General features: G+C 37.5%; 1 protein-coding gene across 1 annotated transcript in view; it reads left to right on the forward strand.

The window, feature by feature from the left end:
- The window catches only part of JARID2 (jumonji and AT-rich interaction domain containing 2), a 225499-nt gene that overhangs the window by 92780 nt on the left and 105445 nt on the right, over positions 1-27274 (forward strand). The window contains exon 2 of the mRNA XM_087707415.1: positions 16607-16739. Within this exon, the coding sequence (XP_087563541.1) occupies positions 16607-16739 (133 nt within the window). The remainder of the gene's footprint in view (positions 1-16606; positions 16740-27274) is intronic.

The following is a 27274-nucleotide window of genomic DNA, read 5'->3' on the forward strand; positions in this document are numbered from 1 at the left end:
TGATTATGGTCTTGAATATTTGTGGCATAGATTTTCTCCATTTTCTATAAATGTCTCAAAAATAACTCATTTTATTTTTTCCTGTTATATACTTCCATTTGTTGTAATTCTTGATTGTGATATTTCTTCTTATTCCTTCTTCCTTGACATCAAAAGTGAGTATTCAGTTATATTATATTCTTGTTGCACAAGGCATTCATCTACTGTTTCCTCTTGCTATTGCAATAAGTTGTTTCCCCCTGTTAAATTCTGAGATATTTTCTGCCTTTGTGTTCACAATGTCTCTCAGTTTTCCCTCACAACTCTTCATATTTGGTTTCACATAACGGCACATATTAAATCTGTTCCTTACATTCCTTTTGTATTCTCAATAAATATTATCCAGGTCTGGCACACTTATTCTCTTTAATTTATTTTTAAATTTTGCATATTGAATACCAATAACTAAAGGTTTGCAATCTGAAGCTGGAAATGACCTAGTTGACTGGATTGCATTGTATCAGTCTTCTCATTCTCATTACATAGTTGATTCGAATCTGAGGTGGTGTATCCAGTGCCATCATCTGTAGAAGTTTATATTGCTTGAAGCATATGTTGGCCTCAAAATAAAATTCCTCAGTGTCTTCCTTCATTACATTTATAGGGCATAAACTCCTACAGCACTAATATTTAATGGTCTTCCACTAGTTCCGATGAATACAGTCCTATCATTTATCAAATTTTAGTCAAGCACATACTTGTAATGTTCTTTTTGAACATCATTGCTGCTTCATTTCTTTATATAGACTCAATCCTGTAATTTACCTTAAAGTGGCCTATTTTAATCCACATAAGTTCAGTTATCCCAAGATACCCAATTGTCAGTTTCACTTTGACATTTTCAAATCTTTCTTGATGCAGGCTTCTCTCACACACTATGGGGAATTTCTTTGAAAAGTGATATTGTGTTAGACGTAGGACACCCGAGGACTTTGCAACTTTAATAAGATTTGTATGCCGCCCACTCCCTAGGGACTCTGAGGACTGTTTACTAGCAGTTGCAATCATACTACAATTGGAGATACAGCTCATAGGTTAGAACATTAATTCACCTGGTCTTGCCCTAGTTTTACCACAGGTTTTCATATATTTGTTTATCCTACCTTTTGTTCAGGAGCTCATGGTGGTGCAACTAATACTCTCTCTTCCCATTTTCTCTGCAACAGTATCTACCACATTTTTCGGAGTATAAGACGCACTCTTATGTGAGAATGTTTTGCACTCTCCCAAAAACAGCCTGTTTTTCACGAAAATGGGTCCGGGTCTCCCCCCACCAAAAAAAGAGCATGAATAGCCTTTAGGAGACTTGTAGAGTGCTCCTGGGGGGGTAGAGAGGCAAAATCGAGCAAAAAATGGCCCATTTTTTGCTCATTTCTCCCCTCCCCAGCCCTCAGAAGCACTCTGAAAGCCTCCTACAGACTACGCATGGCCATTCTGGTGAAGAGGGGCAGGGTTTCGGGAGGCAAAAAAATGTTGTATTCAGTGTATAAAACGCACCCAGATTTTCAGCTCTTTTTTGAGGGAAAAAGGTGTATTTTACACTCCAAAAAATACGGTATATATGAGATAAGCTTAAAATTACCCAGTGAATTACCCTGGTTGAGAGTGGATTTGAACCCAAAAGAAAATTGTGGACTTTGGAGAATTGGCTACAGTAATTATTACATAACATTTGAAGAGCAAATATGCAGTTTGGATTTCCAACAATTGTTGATAGATGTTGTTTGTCAACATTTGAATTTGGATCTTCTTTTTTCTTTCACAAATGAATATAAAAGACTTTTCAGCAATAATCTTTTTAAATAAAATTATTTCCTCATTTAAAACATTCACGTGGCTGCCCACTTGTGGAACACAATTCTGGGCAGCTAATGATAATAATAAAATCACAAACAATAAAAGCAATAAAGTAAAACAAATCAAAGAAAAACCGAACCGCGTAATCCATCCTATGTAATATAAAAGAAAAAAAAGCAAGCAAATCAAAACCAATAATTAAGATGTTGTCTGCAAATTCCATTGCATGTATTAACTATATACAAAGTCTACAGATTTCTGAGTTTGCAATATATTTCAGGGGCAAAAGCAAGAAAATTTTTTCTCATTTTGGTGCATAGTAGAACTGCACTCTCTCAGTGTCTCACTTTATTTTGCTTTACGTGTAAGCTACAAGGTGGATTATATTTTCCTTGTTATTTATTGACACAGTGTGCAAGAGAAATTGCTTTCATCTTGTTGGAAACTCCAATCCTTGTAATGTGTGCTGTGTGCATTGATGTCTGAGGGATAGCCCCTATACAACTGGTTTTTTAATCTGGCTTGCTGAGAAGGAGAATATGTACAGCTACGATATGCAGAAATGTGTATCTGTGTTTTCCCTTGGATCAGCCTTAATGATTGAATTATTTTGATTTCCAGTGGTGTTGAGGTTCTTCTGTATTGGCAGATGTTAGTTCATTTTGTACTTGCTATGCCTAATGTTGGATTTGGATTTGGATTTATTTCATTTATATGCCGCCCTTTTCTCCGAAGAGGACTCAGGGCGGCTCACAATTCAGTCAGGGAAAGGGGTACAAACAGGGGATAAAAAGACGAACATAACAGTACACAATTTAAAACACACAACAAGCATACCATTCAAGGAGGGGGGCAGAAGCTCTTTAGCCCCAGGCCGGTCGGAATAGCCAGGTTTTAAGGGCTTTGCGGAAGGCCTGGAGGGTGGTGAGGGTTCGAATCTCCACGGGGAGTTCGTTCCAGAGGGTCGGAGCAGCCACAGAGAAGGCTCTCCTCCGGGTAGTCGCCAGTCGGCATTGGCCGGCGGATGGAATTCGGAGGAGGCCTAATCTGTGGGATCTGATCGGTCTATTGGAGGTAATTGGCAGCAGGCGGTCTCTCAAGTACCCAGGTCCAATACCATGAAGGGCTTTATAAGTGACGACTAGCGCCTTGAAGCGTATCCGAAGACCAATAGGCAGCCAGTGCAGCTCGCGGAGGATAGGTGTTATGTGGGTGAACCGAGGTGCACCCATGATCGCTCGCGCGGCTGCATTCTGGACAAGCTGAAGTCTCCGAATGCTCTTCAAGGGCTGCCCCATGTAGAGCACGTTGCAGTAGTAATGTTCATCATTTTTATGTATCAATGTGTTTGGTTTCCAATATTTCACCTCTGGAAAAAGTTTTTTTGTCTCAAGAAGGCCTAGCTCCCCCACACCCTTTTGAATTCACTTGAGGTGTGTGTGTGTGTGTGTGTGTGTGTGTGTATGTGGGTGTATGCATGTGTGTGCATTCTATAATGCTGCCATTTATTGAAGAATGTTATGTACACTTTAAATACATAGCTGTGCTTATTTATTTTTTTTAAAAAATGTGAGTCATTTTAGAAATGGAAAGAAACAGCTAGGCATATATTACAGCTAAAGTACTTTTTCTCAAGGGGCTTTAATAGCTGTTGATATAATTATTTCTCCATTTCCCCTCCGTGCTATATGCGTCTTCATGGCACAAGGCAGATTGCTTCTATTATGTACCAGGTTTTGAAATGTTTTTGTCTTTTGCTCTATAGTAAACGATCTAATGTTTCTGTGACCTTAAAACTGCTGTTTTCAAGAGGCTATTTTTAGCTGTTCATTGTTGGATCTAGATATGTATTGTAGGGTAGGGTAAAAGGTATATTGTTAATTCTCCAGTCAAGAGGTTAGGTGGAAATGGAAGGGAAAAGGTGTTAAGTATTGGATTTTACACTGGGTGCATTTAGATATTTTTTTTTAAAAAAAATTGTAATACCGTTTATGGAAATATATTTTATCTTTTAAAATCCCTCTGAGATTCTGAAACAATTACAGCTGCAAAAAAAAATTCAAAGAGCAGCTGTTAGTGGGTCTGGGGAAAAAAAGACTTGATCGTTGTTTTTTTGTATATATATTCCTCAGATCCAGCTTTCAGGAAGTTACCCTTTAATAAGTATCTTCTCTTTATTTTTGGCTAAAGCAACATCAGCTCCATTTCTGAATAATGAAAGTACAGATCTCACTAAGCAGAATATAAATTGTTTTAAAAAATGAGAGAAAAAGAAACTTGCAGTGCGGTTACTATGGTTGATTAGGTCATGAACTTTTTCATACTAAGATCATCTCGAGTTCTTTCACTGTAACAGAAGCCCTCGGTTCACATGCCACTTCCCAAGAATCCCTGGCTTTCGTTATAATTTTGCCTGGTACCACACTCAAAACGTTTTTTGTTGTTTCCATTCAAGATATAATTTATAACATTTCAATCCAAGCTTGGTTAGCATAGGAACACAGTTAATTAGATCCAAAAGACTCTTTGCAGCATCATGAACAATAAGAAACGCTTGTACAGAACGTTGTCCATGTTATATGTTTGAACTCTTTTTCAATATATAATCAGAGGACTCTTAAAAATCTTCTATGATCAGACGGCAAAAACAGGAAGCAAAATTACTTTCCCAGCAGACGGTTTTGTGTTTCTACAGTAAGCCAGGGAGGAAATTAGAAAGAACCAAACAGAAAGATTGTCCAATTTTCATTAAAGTTGTATGCGTTGTTGATGGAGAACCTGATTCTCCAATTTTGCCAGCAGCCTCTTTATTTATTCTTTTTTTTTTTCCTGTATTTTCCTTTTTATAAGATTTATCAGCTTCTACAGTGTTAAACGTGTCTGCCACTTTTGGATTAGGATGTGGGAGGCATGAATTTCACTGATCCAGGAAAATCAGCCGATGACCTTGGGTTAGTTACTGGCAGTGCTCATGCTAAGCTACAGTATTGTTTGCTTGTTTTGGCTTAAGCTGTATGCTTAAGCCATGTGACCTGTAAACTGTGCCTCTTCACCAAGCCATGTCTAACAAAATTGTGGCTTAGCATGGTATGTAAATCCAGCCACTAGCACTCAATGTAACCTTTCTCCCAAGGCTGAAATAGAAGTGGGGTGGAATAATTATATAGGTTGCCTTGAGCTCTTGAAAATAAAAAGTGGGAAATACACAAGCAATGAGTATCATTTACATTTTGCCAAATGAACTACTGATTGTTTATTTTATTTTTTTAAAGCACTGCTGATTTGCTTCACTCAATGTTTGTTAAAAAGGAGTGTGTGTCTCACATTTCTCTTTCCGCTGTTCTTCACTTACGTGTCCGGACCCAATAGGTAATGCAGTCTTGTCTGTTTTCCCCATTTCTTAAAATTTATTTCACTCTCTTTTCCTGTTTATGGTGGAGATTATATACTTTATTTTTAAAATGAGAAAAATTGCACATGGGCCCCAAAACTGAATTCTGAAGCTGACCTAAGGTTTTGTTTAAAGTGCAAAACCTCACAAAATGTCACTCTTTTAGTCCGAAAGTGCTCTTTTGAACGTGAAATCAGAAATTGGAGCATGTTGTTCAGCATTGTGAAAGTTTCAAGCTTTGCTTAAGAAACAGCTGTTTCGCACTCGGAAAAAAGACTTTTGAAAAAAATTGGGGGGAGTTTTATGCTCCAAATAATTTGAAACTTAATTGTTTTGCACACCCTTGTTTAAAAAGAAGCTGTTGCATTTGTTAAACGTAACGTGTATAAACTATTGCGCATTGTTATGTAGCATTCTAACTTTTCAGAAATGAAGAATATTTATGAATACAGTAGTTCTAATTTTTTGAGTTAACAAGGATATAAACATCTCCATTTACTTCGTGGCACGACATAAAGCGCGAACGTCAAAAGCACGCCGACAAAACCACGGCACTAAAACCGCAATGTCAAAGGCGCGCCGACAACAGCGCGCCGACAGAAGCGCGATTTAAGGTAAGGTTAGGGTTAGGGTTAGGGTTAGGGTTAGGGTTATGTTACAGCACGCTTCTGTCGGCGCGCTGTTGTTGGCGCGCTTCAGCACTCATTCGTCGCCGTGGTTTTGACGGCGCGGTTTTGTCACCGCGGTTTAGTCAGACGCGCTTTTGTCGTTCGCGCATTTGTGGTGGAACCCATTTACTTACTTCCAAAGGAAAAAATGAATTCATTCTCATATTATGTTCCTATTTCACATACTTTTGAAGCTTAAAATGTTTATTTGATTGATTTATGTATTGCCTTTCATTCAGGAATTCAAGGCAGAATGCATGACACTCCCTCTTCTTTTTTTTTTTTTAAATGAACTTTATTATATACAATGGTCATTAGCTCTTTGGGCTGTATAAAAAATATGCAATAATAACATTCTAATGCTGACTTTATAATGTACTCCATCTATCCAATGAGCTGGCTCAGTGTTCTGAAGCTAAGCATCCCTCCATGTTTGTTTTTGCCTTGTAGTAAGGCAAGTTTTTAACTTTCTTTCACTCTCAGTTGATTGGCCTGTTATTTAGTTATGGATGACTTCATTAAACTTTGAGAAGGGAGGATCAGGCCTAGATTAAGAGAGGAATGGACAATGTACAAAAGCCCTCCGGTTGTTTGCAATGCATGAGGCACAAAGACACTGTTAAGAGCCGAGGTGGTGCAGTGGTTAGGGTGCAGTACTGCAGGCCACTTTAGCTGACTGTTATCTGCAGTTCAGCGGTTCTAATCTCACCGGCTCAAGGTTGACTCAGCCTTCCATCCTTCCAAGGTGGGTGAAATGAGGACCCAGACTGTGGGGGCGATATGCTGACTCTGTAAACCGCTTAGAGAGGGCTGAAAGCCCTATGAAGCGGTATATAAGTCTAACTGCTATTGCTATTGCTATTGGCTTCTGTTAATGGAGTAGTATGTACTGCGGACCCAGCGAATATGTACTGCAGACACAATGAATTTATGTTAGTACACATCTGCGAAGTGTAATAAACTGGTAAGCCTTTTAAAAGCTGAGCTTTATAAGATCGGGAGGACAAAGGAGGAGGAGAAAAATAACTAATCAAATAGAAGGAAGTGTAAACTGGAATCACTGAGGCCAGAAAAGCAGCATTGTCTTAAGTAGACTCTTTGAAGTGATGGCTTAAGGAACAGGCCTGTCAGGAAGCACATAAAAGCCAGAATGATGATGTGAAGAAAGGGAAGAGCCAGCAGAGAGGAAGAATGGGAGCAAAGAGAAATAAGTTCCACTCTGCAATCTCCTCTGTCGTTCACTTGCCTATCTTGCTTTTTTGCAGAACTTCCCCTACTATGTCAACAAAATAGGTTGCCTCTATTCTTTGGGATCTCCTTAAATTCTTCAAATAATTCTAGCAAAAGGAATGGAAGGATGAGGAGAAAGAGACTTGAAGGACCATGCCTGTGTTATCTTTGTGAATTGTTATATGGAAAAAGAGCAGTGGACAAAAGGTCTTCGTCAGAATGTTTCAATCTGAAACTCTTTAAATGTGTTGGACTTTTTAAAAAATCCAGTACATATGGAAAGTGAGAAAGATATGAAAAGCTGCTGCACCAAGGACTAATGGAGATAAAACATGAACAATGTTTTAATGGATTAATTTGAAAAATTACATAGCATACAGGCTGTGTAATCCCTATTCCTAGCTATTTTATGTATTCAAATGTGATTCTTAAGCCACAGCATTGCAAAAAAGAAAAAAAAAAGAACTTATTTTATGAAGAGGAGATCTCAGTAGAAGAAACTCAAAGTGTTGTCTCTTCCTAAACAGTGTCCTTGGAAAATGATCCCTTTTAGATAGTGGTTGCTTATATGAGAGCAGTCTTCTAAAGTATCACTTTAAATCAGCCATAATTCCAGAGTGGAATGTTGAAGCTTTAACTACAACCACATTATTCTACATCTTGGAACCAAATACCCTTGAGATATCATATGATCTTTCCCCCCTTTTTTTGTTCTGAAGGTCTTATAAAGTTCAAACAAGTAGAAAAAAGATTAGATATCAGCATAATTGGGAACATGGGAATAGTTTAAGAATGGAGCATATAATGGTTAAATTTGTAGATAGATTTATAGGCCATTAAAATAGCTTTTTTAGCCAAAAAAGTATGATCTAAATGTAAGATAATTCCCACTTGGCACAACAGCAGTAGGATATATATCCTACACACACACACACACACACACACACACACACACACACACACACACACACACTTCTCCTAGGCGCTGCTAGTCCAAGCATGGGTTAACTTCAGCTTGCTGCCCAAAGACTGAGTCCGCCGATAGCGAGGAGTCCGAGATGGAGGAGGGCGGCCAGGGTGCTAGGATATATATCCTATCCTCACACACACACACACACACACACACACACACACACACACACACACATCTAAATATAATAAATATACCCAACTACTACCTGAGTCAATTAGCAATTATTACAAGAAACTTGAGATTTGACTTGAACATTGTCTGATGGTTCTTGAAATCCTGTTGATTGACTCTGTGTATTATGTTTAATATTATATTTATACTCCATCATATTTCCCTACCACTGTATTTGTGAGAGAGAAAGATAGACTGGTAACAGAATAATAGAGTTAGGAGGGACCTTTGAGGTCTTCTACTCCAACCCCCTTCTCAAGCAGCCAACAGTATACTATTTCAGACAAATGACGTCCTTATGCAAATTAAATGTGTCATTTTATACTATCCACATGACAGCACTATGGTGTAATTTAAAATGCCATACATACGATAGGAATTTCATCTGTAGCAACTGAAGTGTATTGCATCAATATCTGCTAAATTAAGGTTTTGATTTATAAATCATTATCATATCTCTCTCCCCCTCCCCCCTCTGCATCATACTTGATAAACATTTCAATTTGTCATATGGGAACACAAGCTACTCATTGTTTTAAGAATAGGAAGGCTAGTCCTATTATCAAGCAAGCCAGATAAAATTCATTCCAGATTTCACATACAACTTTGAACACCTTCCATTAATAAGAATAACAGAGTTGGAAGGGACCTTGGAGGTCTTCTAATCCAACCCCTCTTCAAGCAGGAGAGTCTATACCATGCCAGACAAGTGGTTCTTCGATCTCTTCTTAAAAGCCTACACTGATGGAGCACCACAATTTCTGGAGGCAAGTTGTTCTACTGATTGATTGCTCTTACTGTTAGGACATTTCCCCTTAGTTCTAGATTGCTTCTCTCCTTGATTAGTTTCCATCCATTATTTCTTGCCTTCCCTTTTGGTATTTTGGAAAATAGATTGACTCTCTGTTCTTTGTGGCAGCCCCTCAAATATTGGAACACTGCTATGTTGATCTTGTTTTAACATCGTAATAGCCCTGAGAGTTCCATGTTTCATTGCCATTTTATTTGTTGTGAGAAATAAAACTGAGTGGTATAAGTTATCTAAAGTTGTATCACCATTTTATAACTAATCTACTGTAGCTTAAACCATGGTCAGAATTCAAAAAATTTAAGACGGTGACACTGATACACCACTAGATGCTTCAAATGTTTGCTAGATAATAAGTGATCATGTGATACTCTGTTGACCAGATGTCTATTAGATCAAAATAATTTCATTTATGTTAAGAGCAGTTAGCTTGGGCTCTAAACCCAAGGCAACATTCGGTGTATTTGAATTTAAAAAATACTCCACAAGAAGAGAAAAACGGATATAAAATTAGGCCCAAAAGTCCAAATTCCAATGAACTGAGCAATCCATTCCTGGACACTGATGAGACAGATGCTTCAGAAAACTAGGAAGTAATTCAGTTAATGGCAAGCCATCTTCTATTCAAGCTAGATGTGTGAAATGTTTAACTATGTCTTGTAAGTTGGTGCTCTTTTAGTACTTAACAAGAGGCTATCCCGATCCAATTTAAGGGCCCCGGGGCATTAAGAAAAATATAAAACAAAACATGAAGTATTTAACATCTCATCTAAATGACCCTTTGAAAATACATAGCAGGCAATAAAACCTTGATAGTTTTAAGAGAGTACTACACATTTATCCACATTTGTGGCTCCGGTTATCCTTCTATGAAAGAGAAATACCATATAGAAGCATAGAACACTATTCTTTTGGTCAAAGCACTGCCAAATCTGAATATGCTGTAATCCAGCTAGACCACAGCACATAAGGTCTTTCTGACTACATTCCAATTTTATTTGGGACAGAAGGCCAGGCTTTTAAACTGTGGTGGAGGAATTACACAACACAAAACCCCTAATGAAAGGGAGGGAGGGGGATAATGCCTGAATAGACTAAAAGGCTAAGAATGGAACACAGATTTATTCAATCTGAAGAATCCTGAAACAGTATACACCTCAGGTTTCCAGCAATACAGATATGATTTTTCCACGATTTCATGAACAGTTTGAACCTTTTCTCCAACTGGTTAATTAAATCAAGTTTTGCAATAACCCAGGATTCCCTTAATTTATAAATGTACATTGAAAGTATGTAGTTTTTCTAGAATCTCTTAGACCTTTCTTCTGAGAGACTAATAATAATAATAAGAGGCAGTGAGCTAGTTAATGCAAATTGTTTTATGCTCACTACTTCTTTCTAGATGGAATGCCTATTAGACTTTGAATAAAAAGAATATTCCATCAGTTCTTCTGAACTCCTAAAACAGGGAACACTAGAGTAATTAATCTGCCTTTGTGAAGTTAGATTGTTTACATGTAGATTCCTTATCCCCATATAACAGGCTTATCACATTGCCATTAAAAACTTAACAGACCCACTGTAAACATGAAGTTCAGTGAATTCCCATGCATTGGCTTTCATCCCTTCTGTTTTCAAAAAGGGAATAGACAATTGATGGCACGCTTCCAAGTGGGTAGACTCTTGAAGAGTATCATGCATCTTCCACATTATTCTTTTTAAATATGCCTGCGTAAATCTAACTGAATTCTGCTGCTTGTTTTTGGAAGAGCGGGCCCTGAGTCTATCAGGGGAAGATTGTTCTCCACTGCAAATAGCAAGCAGCCTTTGGATTAAGACCTCCAAAATCTGCAGTATTTTTTAAAAGGGTACATTTGCCAGCTGCGTGAATGTTGTCTCATATATCCCAAGTGTTTTTCACTATTTCTGAAAGTTGCTAATTTGAGAATAAAGCATTAAGATAGTGGCACAATATAAGTCTCGGCCATCTCATCTGTGCTTCTGTGCGGCAGAGCCCAGACACTCACTCATCACCCTTTGGTCAGGCAGTACTTGAAAGGGGTGTCCAACCTCAAACCACCCACAGTAAATAGGCGTGGCACAACAAAACCGCGCTCGACTAAAGCGCGCCCGATTAAACCGCGTCAATGACGTCATCAACAGGGCGACAACAGCGAGCGCGGAGAAAGAAGGGCGCTTTAAATAGCGCTTTGAAAGCAAGCCGATTCAAGTTAAGGTAAGGGTTAGGTTTAGGGTTAGCTTTAGGGTTAGGTTTAGGATTAGGTTTAGGGGGGTTAGGTTTAGGGGTTAATTTTAGGTTTAGCGTTTATAGCGTGCTTCTGTCTCCGAGCTGTTGTCGCCCTGTGATGACGTCAGCTACGCGGTTTCGTCGAGCGCAGTTTAGTCGAGCGCAGTTTTGTAGTGGAACCGTAAATAGGTACCCCTCCTGGGACTTCCGCAAGGTGTTGGACGCTCTGATGGGGGGCCCGTTTGAGCCATTGCGAACAGTGTCACTAAAGGTCGTGTTTCTGGTAGGCCATCACATCTGCCAGATGGATATCAGAACTGCAGGCCCTGTCCACCAGGGAGGACCTCTGCATTTTTCACCAGGACAGAGTGGTGTTGCGGTTTGGACCCCTCCTTCACACCTAAGGTGTGTTCATGCTTCCACAGGTCGCAGGAGCTGATTTTGCCCAATTTTTGTCCAGACCCTTCTCGCCCACTAGAGAGGAAGTGGCACACCTTAGACGTAAGGAGGGCTCTGAGGATTTACCTCAGAAGAACCCGGCCGAATAGAAAGTCCGAGGCCCTGTTTGTCTCATTCCAAGGAAGTTAATTTGTTTTCTTTTCCTCATGTGCTGCCACAAGAAATATTTCATGATTGGATATTTTGGAAGACAAAATCCCAATATCTCTAGGGGGTGTAAGTTGAATGAAACTTCAACAGATGGTAGAGTTTTAATTTAACTATAAACACAATTGTGAAGAACCTAGATCTGGCCCAATAGGTATTCTCAACTGGGTAACCACCTATTGTGGCACCATGAAGGAGATTTAAATTTAATACTTCAGTCATTTGGGCCAAATAAATCAGCATCATTTCCTATTTTCTCCTTAAATTGTCAGGTAAAAAGTGGTGTTGCTTCATTAGCATAGGAAGGAAACAGCAAAACGTAATATAGCGCAGTTGTTATGTCCGCTCCTCCTGTTTAATGTTAACTCCAGCAACTTCCAAGTGCACTTGTAAGTTTTATATAGATGTAAGATTATAAACTTAAAGGTTTTGTCCATACTGTGGGTGTTGATGAAGGATTATATAAACATTTATCAACAATGGATACATTTTATCAATCTATTAAAGATAATATAGTGCCTGCATGATAAAAGGGTGATTATACCCTGGATTGCATAGAACAAGATTGTCAAACTCAAGCCCGTAGGCCAGCCCCGCCCATGGGGTGCTTAGATCTGGCCCATGGGGCCACCCTGGAAACCACGAAGGACCAGCCCCTGGCAGAGCGATCAGGCCTCCACAGACACCGGCTCCGACATGAGTGACATCGAACTGGCCAAGCTCACCCTGCCCTCCTGAGGTCAAACACAACCTTGATGCGGCCCTCAAATGAAATCTAGTTTGATACTACTGCTGTAAAGATAAGCAGAATCAGACGATCTGTTTTCTTCAGTGCCTGGAACAAAACTTAAGAAAATGCTGCAAAATCAGTCAAAAGTATTTTTATTTCCTTTATTTTTAAAATTTGTTTGCTGTCCTCACTACGAGGTGACACTTGCTGACTTACAACATTATTCTTAAACAGCTGGATCTCTTGTAAAAAGAGTAAACTAATGATAAACTAATAAATGAAGTATGTTTTAAGTCTGGTTTTTCAACCAGAAATGTTTCATTAAATGCAAGTTTGAGGGGAGAGGGAGCCAGTCTGTTCTTTATTGTATCTGAGAGCTAATTTGATTTTATGTCCAGCTTTAGTCCTTTGGGGAGTGATTGTTCACATTTAAAATCATTCTAACAACTGCTGTTGTCTCCTAATGTACAAAGGATGTATCTTCTAAAGAAAAATTATCCCTATATTTTCTAATTATTTTTTACTGAAAATACCAAAAGCTTCAAATCGTTAATACTTGGTGGTGAAATGAAGAATGTGCTGCCTGTTTTTTGCTTTAAATCCAAAAAATAAGTTTTATATTGAATTTTGTTGTATGTTGCATCCCATTGTTTATAACCTGGAAGGCTGGAAATATAATTTCCTGTCGTGTTTCCAGACTGATATACAGGAAGACCTTTCAAATGCCTGTTTGTTGGGTGTGTTCCTTGAACAACATTTTTCATAGAAGTGATAGGAATATCAATTTTCTCTTGAATTTTGTGTGATGGTGGGATTGATACTCAAGAATCAAAAGAAGCACATCATGCACCCAGTCTAATCGGGGTTGGACCTCGGTCAAGAGGTCAACAGCCCCAGGCCTGCCGGAATAGCCAGGTTTTAATAGCCTTTCGGAAGGCCATGAGAGTGAGTAGGGTCCGGATCTCTGGGGGTAGTTCATTCCATAGGGTCGGAGCGGCTACAGAGAAGGCCCTCCCCCGGGGAGCCGCCAGCTGACATTGTCTGGCTGACGGCACCTGGAGCAGGCCCATCCTGTGCGATCTTATCGACCGTTGGGAGGTATGCGGCAGAAGACGATCTCGCAGAGATGCTTTAAGTACAAATGGATAGACTGATAATAAATTTAGAAGTGCTACTGGCTTTCAATTTTAGCTTATTTATGTATGGAAACCTTAGCCATTTTTTTATTAATGTTATCTGCTCACATACTATATGAATTAGGGGGACATTGTCTGCAGCATATTTTCTCTGAATCCAGTTCATAAGAAATCTCATATATCCATTATGCAATCCTGAAGTTCTGATAATGTTGTGATTTTCCCTAGAGTAGTAAAAGTAAACGCTTTAAATTTTATTTTTATTTGCAGATTTATAAAAAATAACCCACAATAATAAATTTTTGATCCTCCGAACATTTTATACTTTTAATTCCTGAACCCTTGTTGAAAATTCAGAAATACAACCTCTATCTCAAACTGATTAGTATTTTTCTGGCATGATTGTTATAAATATGTTTGATACGATATGACACAAGATGTGGTGTGATGTGATACAATACGGTTGCTTAATTTTTCTTATTTAACAAAATTATATTGAGCTAATTTAACCAATGCTTATTAGGTAGGACTATTGTAACTTTGTTTTACTTAAAATCCCAATTTTAAATCCAAACTGCAAACTCTATTATTAACTGGCTATTGCTGGTAAATAATATGATCTTTAATTAAAGATAAATTAAAAGTATATGTGGCAAGGATAAGGAGAGAAGAAAAAGTGGGTTTATGGAACATAGTAACTAATGTTCTACTTTGTAATCCTTTGCCCATGGTAGATAAGCACTTACTATACTTGTGAATCAATTCTTAGTTTAACATAAGCATTTATATATGGTACTATTTCTTATAACAGATCCACCAGAATAAAATATATGTAGCTCAGGGTTGAATTCTGGAATCCTTGCTGCTCCGTGAGCCATAGTTATTTACTAGCAGTTATTTCATTACCCAACCAGATAGCACCATGGACTTCATGAACTTCTCGCTGCCAACTTTTGGTTTGATGGAGAAATATGCAAATATTCTAAGTACTAGTTGTCACTTTGATGGCTTGGGACCAAGTTTACTCAAGGGAATATATCACCCCAGTTGTTTCTACCCAACCTATCAGGTTGGGTCCCTTCCATTAAAGAACATAGTTGAAAAGGCCTACAAGAGGTGTTTTTTCTGTTGTAGCACCCATCTTTCGGACATTCCTCCCTCTAGGGAATAGGATGGCTCCCACCACCCTGTTGGCTTTTCTAAGTCCAGGCCTCAGGCCCTGACTATGGTGAAACAAACAAAAGTTATGATATTAATGTGGTTTCTTAGCTTAACATTTAGCGACATGAGATAACAGTTGTATCCCTTCTCAATCCCCAGCTCTTCACCTGACCAATGTTAATCTGGTTTCTCAGAAACTGATGATTTGGGGTAAAGCTAAGCGGTTAATTCCAATGTGGTCTGTGGCTTTTTCCATGCCACAGAATAGCTGGAATAATTCTCCTGTAGTGATGAATGTTTATAGCCCTATTATGCAATTTCTTAACTGTTATTTGTTATTCTTAGTTTTTTAAGTTTGTTAATTCTTAGGCTTGGGTTTATAGATGCCATTTACATCAGCAATGCTTTTCCCGTTGCCCTTTTTTTTAATTTAAATGAAATGATTGATTCTGAACAGTATAACAGAAAGTTTTGATGGGACATGTTTTCCTTGGAAGGTTTTCTGCAAAGGCTATAATTTTGGCTCGGACCCGCATATGTTTTATGTTCAAAGCAATCTAGGCATAATATTCTGTCACTGCGGCACAGTAGTCTTTCTCTAGCCTGCAGTGTAATCTTCTGCCAAATTGCTAACTTGCTTTGCTATCTTGCTCCCTGTTTTGGTTTCCCCACAATCAAATTATCTGTCATAGAACTAGGATAAACATTTGTTCTTTGTCTTCGGTAACTTGTTCTGAGCTTTAAATAGCAGAAATGCCACTAACTTGAATAATTTATTTAAAAGATGTTATACTCTAATCCGATTGACTGTGTTTGTCACGCAGAATGCATAAGTTCTTGCCTTCTGTAATGGATCACCGATGCTGGTGTTTTGATTTCTCGCTGAACTGGGGCACTGAATTGGGATATTCTTTCTGAAATGAAGGTCATCCAAAAAACTAATCTTCTCACTTGGCAGTTCCGCAGCCCTTGAAAAAGACTAGGGCAAAGAACGCATTCTGATAAGTCAACACGCAGAGACTTGATGAAATAAAAAATGCTGGGTGAGGGGTGTGTGAGTTAAAGGTACTTCATACATGATACTTGATCTATACAGGTAGAAAATATGCACTATTTGTTATGCTGTAAGATACATATAGTTATTTGTCTATAGCAGCTGCAAATCAGATTAGAGATATTGATAATATAGATCAGATTTAAATGTATATAGGCTCTATAAATAACATTTGTTCATAAAAGACTGGTATAATGTATGTGCTCATGTTTCAAGAGTTTAAGTAGATAATGATATCACTGGGAAAAAAAGAGTTTGTTTCCTGTATAAGGACCATGATGGCTGGTATGAATAGGAGAATCGGAGAAATGGTGTAAAAAAATGTTGAAGTGAAAGAAATAATGAATAAATGAGAATTAGCAGATTAAAATATAGAATATAAGGTTCTGTTTTTGAACCCAGTAAAACAGCCCAAAAAGTCAATGCTTCTTTCAAAAATTAAATACATGGTGATGATGATGATGATGATGATGATGATGATGATGATGATGATGATGATGATGATTCTAAAGCCTCAATTTCTCAAGCAAGTGAATGTTCCTTGTTTTAGATCCTTCAAGTGAATTTCTTCTCTCATTTCTTTTGTTCCAATAGGACGATAGTGATGGAATTCCCTGGTCAGAAGAGAGGGTGGTACGAAAAGTCCTTTATTTATCCCTAAAGGAATTCAAGAATGCACAGAAGAGGCAGCATGATGGCATTAATGGGAGTCTCAAAGGGGTAAATGGTAAGTCTGTTCTTGGGAAAAGGGGTTTTGCTGGTTCATTATTTTGGAGTTACATTAGGCAAGTATGCTTGTGCCTGGCCTTTATCTTTTACTGTTGTAGATAGACTTTTTCACTGCTTTCTGCAGCGCCGTGTTTTGAGGAAGAAGAAATGCTGTGAATATTTATTATTATTATTATTATTATTCTCCTTTTCCTCCTCTTCTTTCCTCTAATACAATGTTTCTTGATCTTGGCCATTTTAAGATGTGAACTTCAATGCCCAGAATTTCCCAGCCAGCAAGTTGAAGTCCACACATTTTAAAATTGCCAACACTGATTTAATAGATAAATTGTTTTTTTCCCCCTAAACAAGGTACTGTTGCACAATTAATTAAAGGAAGACATTATATGCCAAAGCACATTATGAGGGGAATTTTAGAACACATTTGTCTATTTAGAAACCCAGGAGCAGTTGAGTGGCTGTGATAAAAACATTTTTCATTGCACAGGGAATGATTGTTGACTGATGTCTGAGGTGGCATTCTGACCATCTAAGTAACTTAAAATGTCTTCAAGTGCTGACTGCAATTGAGCATTATGCAAATGTTCCAAAGTGCCTCTTTCCTATAAGATGAAAGCTCAGTTCAGTAGTTAAATGGAAAATGCACTCTTTATTGAAGGTTATGTAGCTTCAGTTTAAGTGTTTTGGGTTGAATTGCATCAGATCATCTGCAGGATCCAACATCTGATAAATATTTGTGTTTTGTTTTATTTATTTGTATCCTGCCTTTATTACTTTCGTAAATAACTTTAGGCGGTGAACAAATCCAACACACCTTCTTCCTCCTATTTTCCCCACAGCAACCCTGTGCAGTGCGTTGACCTGAGACAGGATGACTGGTCCAAGGTCACCCAGCTGGCCTTTATGGCTAAGGCAGACTAGACATAAACTCTCTCCGATTCCTCTGTCAGATAATAATGTGAAACATCAGTTTGCAATATGTTCATATTTTAGCAGTTAACCACTGCTTTCCAAGGCATGACTAAGACAGCTTCTGGTTTCTCCCAGAGTAGATTTGACCCAGTTTTCTCTCAGAAATTCTCACACACAAATATATCAACAACAGTATTTCTGCCCAAAATAAAATCAAATTTGCTGCCATAAGTCACGGTATGCAGCTTGGGTGGAATCTGTGTGTGTGTGCATGTGCTTGTGTGTGCGTGGCTGCCTGCCTGTCTCTCTGTCTGTCTGTCTGTCTTGGTTCTTCTATTTGCAGAATGTATTGATGTTAGTAACTTTTGAGCCAGTTTGATGTAGTGATTAAAGACTTTGGACTAAAAACCAAGAGACTAATGTGTGCCTTGGACACAAAGACAGTTAAGTAATTTTGGACCAGTCATTCTCAATCTTGGAAGAAGGCAATGGCAATCCGCTTTCAAAAATAAGAAAATTGCATGGACTTGGCCAAGCAGTTTCCAGGAGTCTGGAATAATTCATTGGCACACACACACATACACATACACACACACCACAATTTATTTTAGATCCCCATACATAGTATTGCACTTACATCCTGAATTGTTGCATGAGATTGTGAGTGTGATGACCAATAACTTATGTGTTGGACTTCAGCTCCAATAATTCCTGGCTGTCATGATATGAAAGACAACATCTAAATGTATATGGAGGATACTGCCTTAATGGATGCATCCATTCATCCATCCATCACATATTTGCTTTACTGTGAATTTTGTTTGTTCCCTTGAGAGATTCCAAGAGTATAAAAGGAGTTGGTAACTTTTGAGAAGTTCAAACATTTTGGAAGGCATAGGTAGCATTGTTGTGCTACAGTACCATCACCTGAAAAAGTGTGGCTAAATTTGGGGAAAACGTTTTAAGATACGGAATGTGAGTCTGACTCAAACTATTACCATTCTGATTCTTAAATCTCACCAAATTTGAAACATGCCTTCAAATTATACTACCCAAATTGAGCAACTTTTTTGTCAACGCTATCTTTGTGAAATGTGGAGCCATAAAAAGATTCCTGGGACATTGCAAGTTACCCTCCCCGGTATATAGATATTATTTCATACTTGTTACAGTTGCTGTGATATTTATTTGTAAATGAAATAATTTAAAAAAAATGTTTCTGTGTAATGATAAGGAAACATCTGTGGCCTTTTACAGGAAACTTCCTAATCTTGGGAAGCAGGATAACATATCAGTAAATCTTGGAGAATCCATGTTATATTTTTCAATGCTAGTATTTCTTCTATGATATTAATACACATAGAATTTGGAACCGTGATGATCAGTTTTTCAGAGGCTCCTTTATAGGAGTGAATCTCATTCCCATGAGACATAGCTTGCTTTCTAATGTTGCTTTAGACATGAAATAGATGGCTGTAAAAATGAAATACAGTCTCTAAGTATCCTTGGCTTTTATTCATAAGGTCATATTTTGTATCTTCCCAGCAAAGTAGCTCATAAAAGAAATCCATTTTCCTCAAAAACAAAAAAAATGATTTTGTGTGTTAACACAACTCCACTTTAGTTAAACAACAGGGTATCTAAATGTCACATATATAGGATTATATTTATGTTCTTATTTTACGAGGACTTTAGGTTCATTATATACATCAATCCAAGCTATGGGTTGAACTAACCACAGTTAAAAAGTCAGATGTTTTAAAAAATACTTGCCTGTTGTTGCTGTTTTTTTGTGTGTTTGTTTTATTGTGTTCAACAATTACTGTGGTAAATTTAGTGGCATCTGGAAGTAGAGTTGTGGCATTAACTATATATTGTTAATTAAAAACATCGTATCAACATAATGGTTTGCAATCATTTCAAGGCATGGTCTGGATATGGTTGAATTGCTTTGGCGTCTGCCTGGCTGCTTCTGTATGCTATGCTGAGGTCCTAAAATTATAGATCTGAAGAGATTGACCCATCCAGTTCTATGTAATTTGGGGGGGAAACAATTGTGTATTGCTTATGAATTCTTATTGGGCAAACATTTGCTGCTGTGCAATATCACTAGATGGCATGATCTGCAGCTGACATGATGTATTTGCTAAATGACTTTGTTCATCAATGCGTTATGTCCCTGGTGGACACATAGAGAAGGAAGAACAAGCCATTTCAGAATGGAAGGTAGTGTAGCTAAGGTGTTAGCAAACTATTTTTGATATGTGGGTCAGGTTCTTATCACTTCTAGAATCTTTACCATCATTTGACCCATTTTCTTTCCCAGAAAAGGTCTGAGACTAGAATTGCAGTAATAAAAATGCAAGTATGTGAGATCCATACCATTTTAAATCACTCCTGAATGTTTCCACATAGAAGATAAAGCAAGTGGGGGGAAAAAAGATGCAGCAAGAATTATTGATTGGAATATTATGTCTGCATGGCTACTGTTAAAACCGTTACAACACTTTGTGAGAGTCTTGTTGGGTTATTTATGTATTCATACAGAATATTTATTTCAAAATTTTATATTGCTGCCTATCCTACATAGGAAACTCTGGACACAATCCAGAGCCAGTATGATCAGGCTTCATGGAAGTTTATTTCTAAAAATAACACTCATAGAAGGAAAATTTGAAGCAGAAAATTATTACTTTTTGAATGTTGTTGCTGTTGTGCTTCACATTTATAAAATGTGAAATTGTGAGCAATAATTTCAAAATTCTAAACTTCAATAAGTTTGTAGACAATGAGCAGAATCTGGTTTTCTCCATTGACTTGTTGCTTGTTGAAAACTGGTGGTCACATGATCCCGGAACTTTGCAACTGTCATAAATACATATCAGTTCCAAGTGCCCAAATTTTGATCACATAACTATGGGGATGCTACAGTGGTCATAAGCATGAAAACCAGCATGAAAACCAGTCATAAGTCACTTTTTCCAGTGCTGTTGTAACTTTGAATGGTCACTAAACAAATGGTTGTAAGTCAAGGATAACCTGTATTGTAACTAATCAAATATAAGCATGAGTTCACTGCAAGGAACAAACCAACTGATGTACAGCAAGGCTGCAGTTATAACCAAATACCTAGGACAGTGATTGCTAACCTTTTTCCCATCGCATGCCAAAAATGGGAAAAGCACGGGGGGGCGTGCACGGTGTACCCACACCCATAATTCTATGCATGTGACACCCCCCCCCCAAATGGGCCATTCCCAAACTCCCAGGTTGCCGCTCCCAAATTCCCAGGTTGCCCGTAGGACCGTTTTTCTCCCTCCGGAGGGAGAGAAACGGCCCAACGCACAAACCAGAGACTTCAGGAGGCTTCAGAGGAGAAAAATGGCCCAGCGCGCAAATTGGAAGTCTGTTTCCGAACTTCTGGTTTGCACATTGGGTTGTTTTTTGCCCTGCAGAGGCTTCAGGGAAGCCTCCGCAGGGCGAAAAATGACCAATAATGAAGGCCAAAGTTAGCTGGCCAGCACACACATGCACGCTGGAGCTAACAGGGCAACACCTTGTGTGCCCTAATAAATGGCTTTGCATGTCACCTGTAGCACGTGTGCCCTAGATTCGCCACACGTACCTAGGATGTAAATTCAGTTAACAAGAAAAAGAAGCCAAATGATGCATTACCAAAAGAGAAGAGCAGATTGGAAAATAACACTAGCAGGCTAATACATTCAGAGGCAATCATGCTAGAAAGAAAAGGAGCTGAAGAACAAGAAAATCATTTGTATTTGGTTTTGTAAGGTAAGGATGAGCAATACATAGTTAAGTGGAACTGAAACCTATCTTCTTGTATGATAGAAAAATAACAAAGAATAACAAAGAAAGAATGCTTCATGGATAGAATTGAACCTTATTTATTTCATTAATATTCTAAGTTATGGGCATAGCATTTATTTTTGGCCTCTTAAGGTAAAAACCTTCCCAAAGTGTCTTGTAATATGTAACAACTGTGATTTTTTTTCTTTTGAAGAACATTAATAAAACCCATAAATCTAATATAGCGTTGGATTAAAATTGAAGAGGCCTTTAATTCAAATCTAACTTCAACTGTGAAAGTCTGCTTGGAGACTTTGAACCAAGCATTGGCTCTTAGCCCAGATTATCTCACAGAACTGAGTAAAAAAAACAAAACGGAGGAGAAAATGCTATGTATATTGTCTTTAACTCCTGGAACAAAGATGGATTCAAATCTTACATGCAGTAAATACCTACAGACACATACATATGCACACACATTGCACATTGTGTGTGTGTGTGTGTGTGTGTGTGTGTGTGTAAGAGGGAGAGAGAGTATTTATATTCTGTTTGATAGAAATAAAAGGCTTTGGCATATTTCCATTTGTGGAGTCTTATTTGATCTTGTATTACATATTGTTCAGAACAGCCATTCATGATTTCTGGCTGAACTATGAAACAACCCTTCAGAGGAATTTAAGGATTTTTTTTTCCTCAGCGTTAACACATGCTATGAGGAGGCCTTATACAGAAGTAATACATTAACTAACAATAGGATGCTGACCCTCAGGAGCAAGAATTATCTGATAATAGATTTAATCCTTTGCTTCAGAATAAAAATCAAACACCCCTTCATCCTGCCAGCCTTATCCAGATACATTCTGTTTCTATAGATATATTGCTTGGCTTTCATAGAACATTATAACAATTGGTAATAGAAGAACTAAGATCTGATTTATCTTTAAACTGTATTGTTATATTGCTCTTCTGAAAAAGCCCAAGGCAATGTACAAAATTGATGCAAAATTAAAAAGGCTTGACTAAAATAACTCTATAATAATGGAGGAATTGGTTGACGGTGTTGCAAAATATTTTTTTCAAATATTTCAATAGAAAATTGAATGGACTAAACCAGTGGTAGTCAACCTGGTCCCTACCGCCCACTAGTGGGCGTTCCAGCTTTCATGGTGGGCGGTAGGGGTTTTGTCCGATACTGAAGCACTTTCCTTTTTTAAAATTTAATTGACTTTTTAAAAAACATTCATAGCATTATTTAAAATTTTTTGTTATGTTTTCATAAAATCACCATTACTGTGGAACCGGTGGGCGGTTAGAAAATTTTACTACTAACAGAGATACAAAAGTGGGCGGTAGGTATAAAAAGGTTGACTACCCCTGGACTAAACAAAGTTAAAAAGGGTCTCTAATTTACAATCCAAAATGAAATGCTGTAGTAATTAAGAAGCAAACTCTATATGCTTCCTTTATGCTCTCACTTTTTCCAGTTGCCTCAAAACTATATACGTGTGTCGCATAGATATAACTCTAGAAATTAGAGTATAATTTCATTCAAAAAAGTACAAATTGAAGCCAGAATAAAAAATAAACGAAGCTTCCAAATTTTAAAAATAAAAATGGCCATTTATTTGTATTGCTTTAGCATTGTTACTGTTTTAGATTCTGTTTCATGCCTTAGCTGCTACCTAAGAATCCTTTTAAAATGTAAGAAAAAAGTTAAAGTCAAGCAAATTTAAATGAAATAGAAAGCACTATACATATTAAAAGCTTTTCATAAGATGTCAATTGTAAAACTTATTTAAATTTTAAATTCAAAAGCAAAGTACAGCCTTGAACCCAGGCACAGTATGATACTTTCTATAGGAGTAGATGATTTTCCCCGCTTTTGGTGGATATGTCATTAACAAAAGATTGTTCATCCATCATGTTGGTTCTAATCCATTACATTAATTGTGAGCTGGAAAGAGCAATCGGAAAAAAGAAAATTGAATGTACCTTAAATGTCAGTCACATTGTTTAAAAGAAAGATCTCTTGAAGTAAAGAGACTGAGAAAAAAAGTAGTTTAGCCTAATAAACTGTAACTGTAATAGAAAGTCAATTCTACTTTTGAAAAAAGGAGAGCTAATTCAGATATTATCGCTGTCATCTATATTTTAAAACATTAGCAGAGTTCAAAAACTATTTTTATGCACATGTGCTACCTCTATAAAAGGGGTAACTAATCATTCCCAGTTCCATACTTTGAAATACAATTTCAATAAATGGTTTTAAAGATGACTCGGTATACTTGGGTACCTTTTCTAACTAGGGAGCATCATGGCTTCATCAACTTTAAATCACCTTTCTGTTCCATATTGTATGTGCCCTATCCAATACTCATGTGGTAAAATACCAAAACTCTGAAAGATAAGTTGGCTCTTGGTGAGATATTCTAGGAGGCAAAGGTGGCATTAAACAAGCTATTACTAGCCCCTATCACTGAATAAAACCAAAGGACTTTGTTGACGTAATAAACTATTCAAACTCAAGAAAATCTGGATCAATGCTGTTATATAGCTGCCAGTGAAGAGAAGACCAAAACTTCACCAAGTAGGTTAAAATGTAGATTTTAAGGATGAGTTTTAAGAGTTAAGGATTAATTTTAAGAGGTGAAACGGGTGCCCTAAGATTAACTTTTTCTCATGCCTATTTTTTTATGGACCTATCCTGGTGACTTCATTGTTGGATTTATAAATTATGCTTGTTGCACAAAGTGTGTAGCCAAGAGTGTAGCCTAAATGCCATGGATGCATTGCATTATAGCATATACGAAGACAACATAGAAAATAAAGGGATAAAAATCTAATACTGTAGAATGTTGATGTGTAGTTTGAGCCAAGAAGCGATGTGGATTACTAGCAAATATATCAACATATACATTAGGGACATATATGGGTGCACTTGTGCAATTTCCATTGGTCTTTGCATTCAGGGGTTATTTAATTGATTAAATAAAAAAGAGGACTTTGTACAATAGGTAACGCATCTCTGGAATAGTTTGCTTTTTCAGGATAATGAAGCACATAATTGCAAAAAAAGGTAAATGTATATTATAGTATTATCCTACAGGGAGGAAAAGTTACAGGTAGTCCTTGACTTATAACCTTTCGTTTAATGACTGAAGTTTCAATGGCAGTGGAAAAAGTGACTTACGATCAGTTTTTTCACACTGATAACCATTGCAGCATCCCACGGTCACATGATCAAAATGCAGACACTTGGCAACTGGCATGCATGTATGATGGTTGCAGTGTCCTGGGGTCATGTGATCCTCTCTTGAGAACTTCTGACAAGAAAAAAAATTAACTTGTTAATTAACTTAAGATTCACTTAACAACCATGTTAGTAATTTAACAACTGCAAGGATTCACTTATGGACTATGGCAAGTCATAAAATCGGTCAAAATTCACTTAACAATTGTCTTGCTTAGCAATGGAACTTCTGGGCTCGCTTGTTGCCATAACTCAAGGGTTATCTATATGTGCTACACTTTTTTCTTCTCCTAGTTAGGTTTTCATGCTCACTGTGATTCAAGACAGAGCCGAGGTGGCGCAGTGGTTAGGGTGCAGTACTGCAGGCCACTTTAGCTGACTGTGATCTGCAGTTCAGCAGTTCAAATCTCACCGGCTCAAGGTCGACTCAGCCTTCCATCCTTCCGAGGGGGGTGAAATGAGGACCCGGACTGTGGGGGCAAGTTGCTGACTCAATTTGCTAAAAAAATTGTAAACCGCTTAGAGAGGGCTGAAAGCCCTACGAAGCGGTATATAAGTCTAATAAATAAATAAATATACCCCTGCGTTGTCATGAGGCAATAGTAATTCAGTATTGTCATTTATTTAAAATACAGCTTGGCTATATGTTTGCTCTCACCTTTGATTTTAGATAATAAATAAAGTCATATTACTCTCCCTTTCTGATTTTAAGGTTGGTTCGTTTGCATCACTGCGGTTCTTGGTTGTCATATCTTCCAGCTGTAAAATGGAACCAATGTTGTCATCCAGACAGATGATGCTTCATCCTGGCACAAATTTTATCCAATTCACACTCTTATGTCTTTGCTTGTGCTAAGACAACATGCTGAACTTGCTGTGCTAAATCTGCCTTTCTTAACATTCTACATAGCTTCAACAGTATACAACACTATATATTTAATAACCACTGGGACCTACCTGAGTTGATCTCTATCTTCATGTCAGAGGACTTAGTGTTGACAACCGAGACTGCCTAGAGAGAAAGAATAAGGACTTCATACTGAATTTACAGTGTTACTGAAGATACAACTAACTTTATTTGTAGATATGTACTGCATTTTTATTGGCGCAAGTACATGAAACTTCTAAAGTTCTCTCTCTGCTTTAAAATGGAGTATGAAATTATTGTAAGAAATGATTTCCAAGCCTGGTCTTTTTCTAAGTGTGCAGTTCCCCAAGTCTCATGTCTAGTAAATAAAAAATGCAGCCCAATTTAGCTTAGTATGACAATAATTATTGATTTTTGCTTTACTTATTCGTATTTTTCCTGCTATTTTAGAATCAATATTCCCTAACCTCATTTCTATTTTGTGTGTATAAGAGGAGAAGATAAATTAATACAATACGGTTGCATGGTAACTCTTTTCCCTATGGCCTCTTCCCATATTATTTATAGTAACATGTGTGAAGAGGCTATTTAGATGGAGTTTGATGTTTGTCTATATGGAGATTGTTGGAGAAGTATAGGAAGAAGCATAGGAATTTCCACAAGGGAAAAGACAGGTCAAAAAGGGTCACTCTGAACAGGTAACAGTAATTTACATGAAATGTAATACACTACTGGCTACTCTAGTTAAGAGCATCCCTATTTTTTTTAGAAAATAAAACCAGAGATTATCTGAGAATTCATGACCAAATTCATACATGATCACAGAAAAGGTGTTTAAACAGTCTTGGTAAGTTTGAGAACTTTGACTACTCTGCAGCTTTGAAAAAGCAAATCCAGCAGAGATTTCTGTTTTGTGAATAAAATATCTCTGTCAGATAAACTTGCAGAGATCTATTAAATGCATGCTCAAGTAATAACAAAGAGTTACAATTACTTGATACCATAAATGTCGGTGCCATAGATCAATTGTACATGGAATCATCATAAAGGAAGTAACTCTGAATGAATCCTATTTGGCATCTACCACTTCATTGGTTTGGATTGTTGATGCAGCTGAAAATAATAACCACAGCTTTATGTGCCAAGTTGAAGAAATTCCAAGAAAGTCTAAACTAAACTTAGACTTTATGAAAGAAAATGACTAAACACATGTGGACTGATTAAAAAAAAAAGTAGAAAGTAAAGATAATCAAACATATCCCCAAAAGACTCTTAAAATATTTTTTACACAGATTTTGCTGTGTAATACAGTGAAACTTGCCAGTTTAAACAGGTTTTCATGAAGGTTAGGCTCTCTGTTGCTATTGGTTATAATTACTATATGCTGACTAAAGCATCAGAGACAACATGTTTCCCTGAAAATAAGACCCTGTCTTATTTTCTTTTGACCCCCGAAATAAGCACTTTGTCAGGCCTGCAGTCATATTCCTTTTAGGATCTTTGGCCTGCCACACACTCTCCCTCTTTCTTTACTATGCTGTTTCTTTAGTGGAGAATTGGGAGTGGGTAGGAGTAGAATGTGGTTGTTTTCAAAATGAAAAAATCCTTTCTAGAAATCAAGGTCATTCTTTGTCTCTGCACCTCTGACCGGAACTAGATGGGTGGAAATGCCAACGTGGTAGAAGAAGATTAGACC

Source organism: Thamnophis sirtalis, unplaced genomic scaffold (genome assembly GCF_051295495.1).
Source record: "Thamnophis sirtalis isolate CommonGarterSnake01/CBP01778 unplaced genomic scaffold, rThaSir2_p1.2 scaffold_2, whole genome shotgun sequence".
Classification (NCBI taxonomy): Eukaryota; Metazoa; Chordata; class Lepidosauria; order Squamata; family Natricidae; genus Thamnophis; species Thamnophis sirtalis.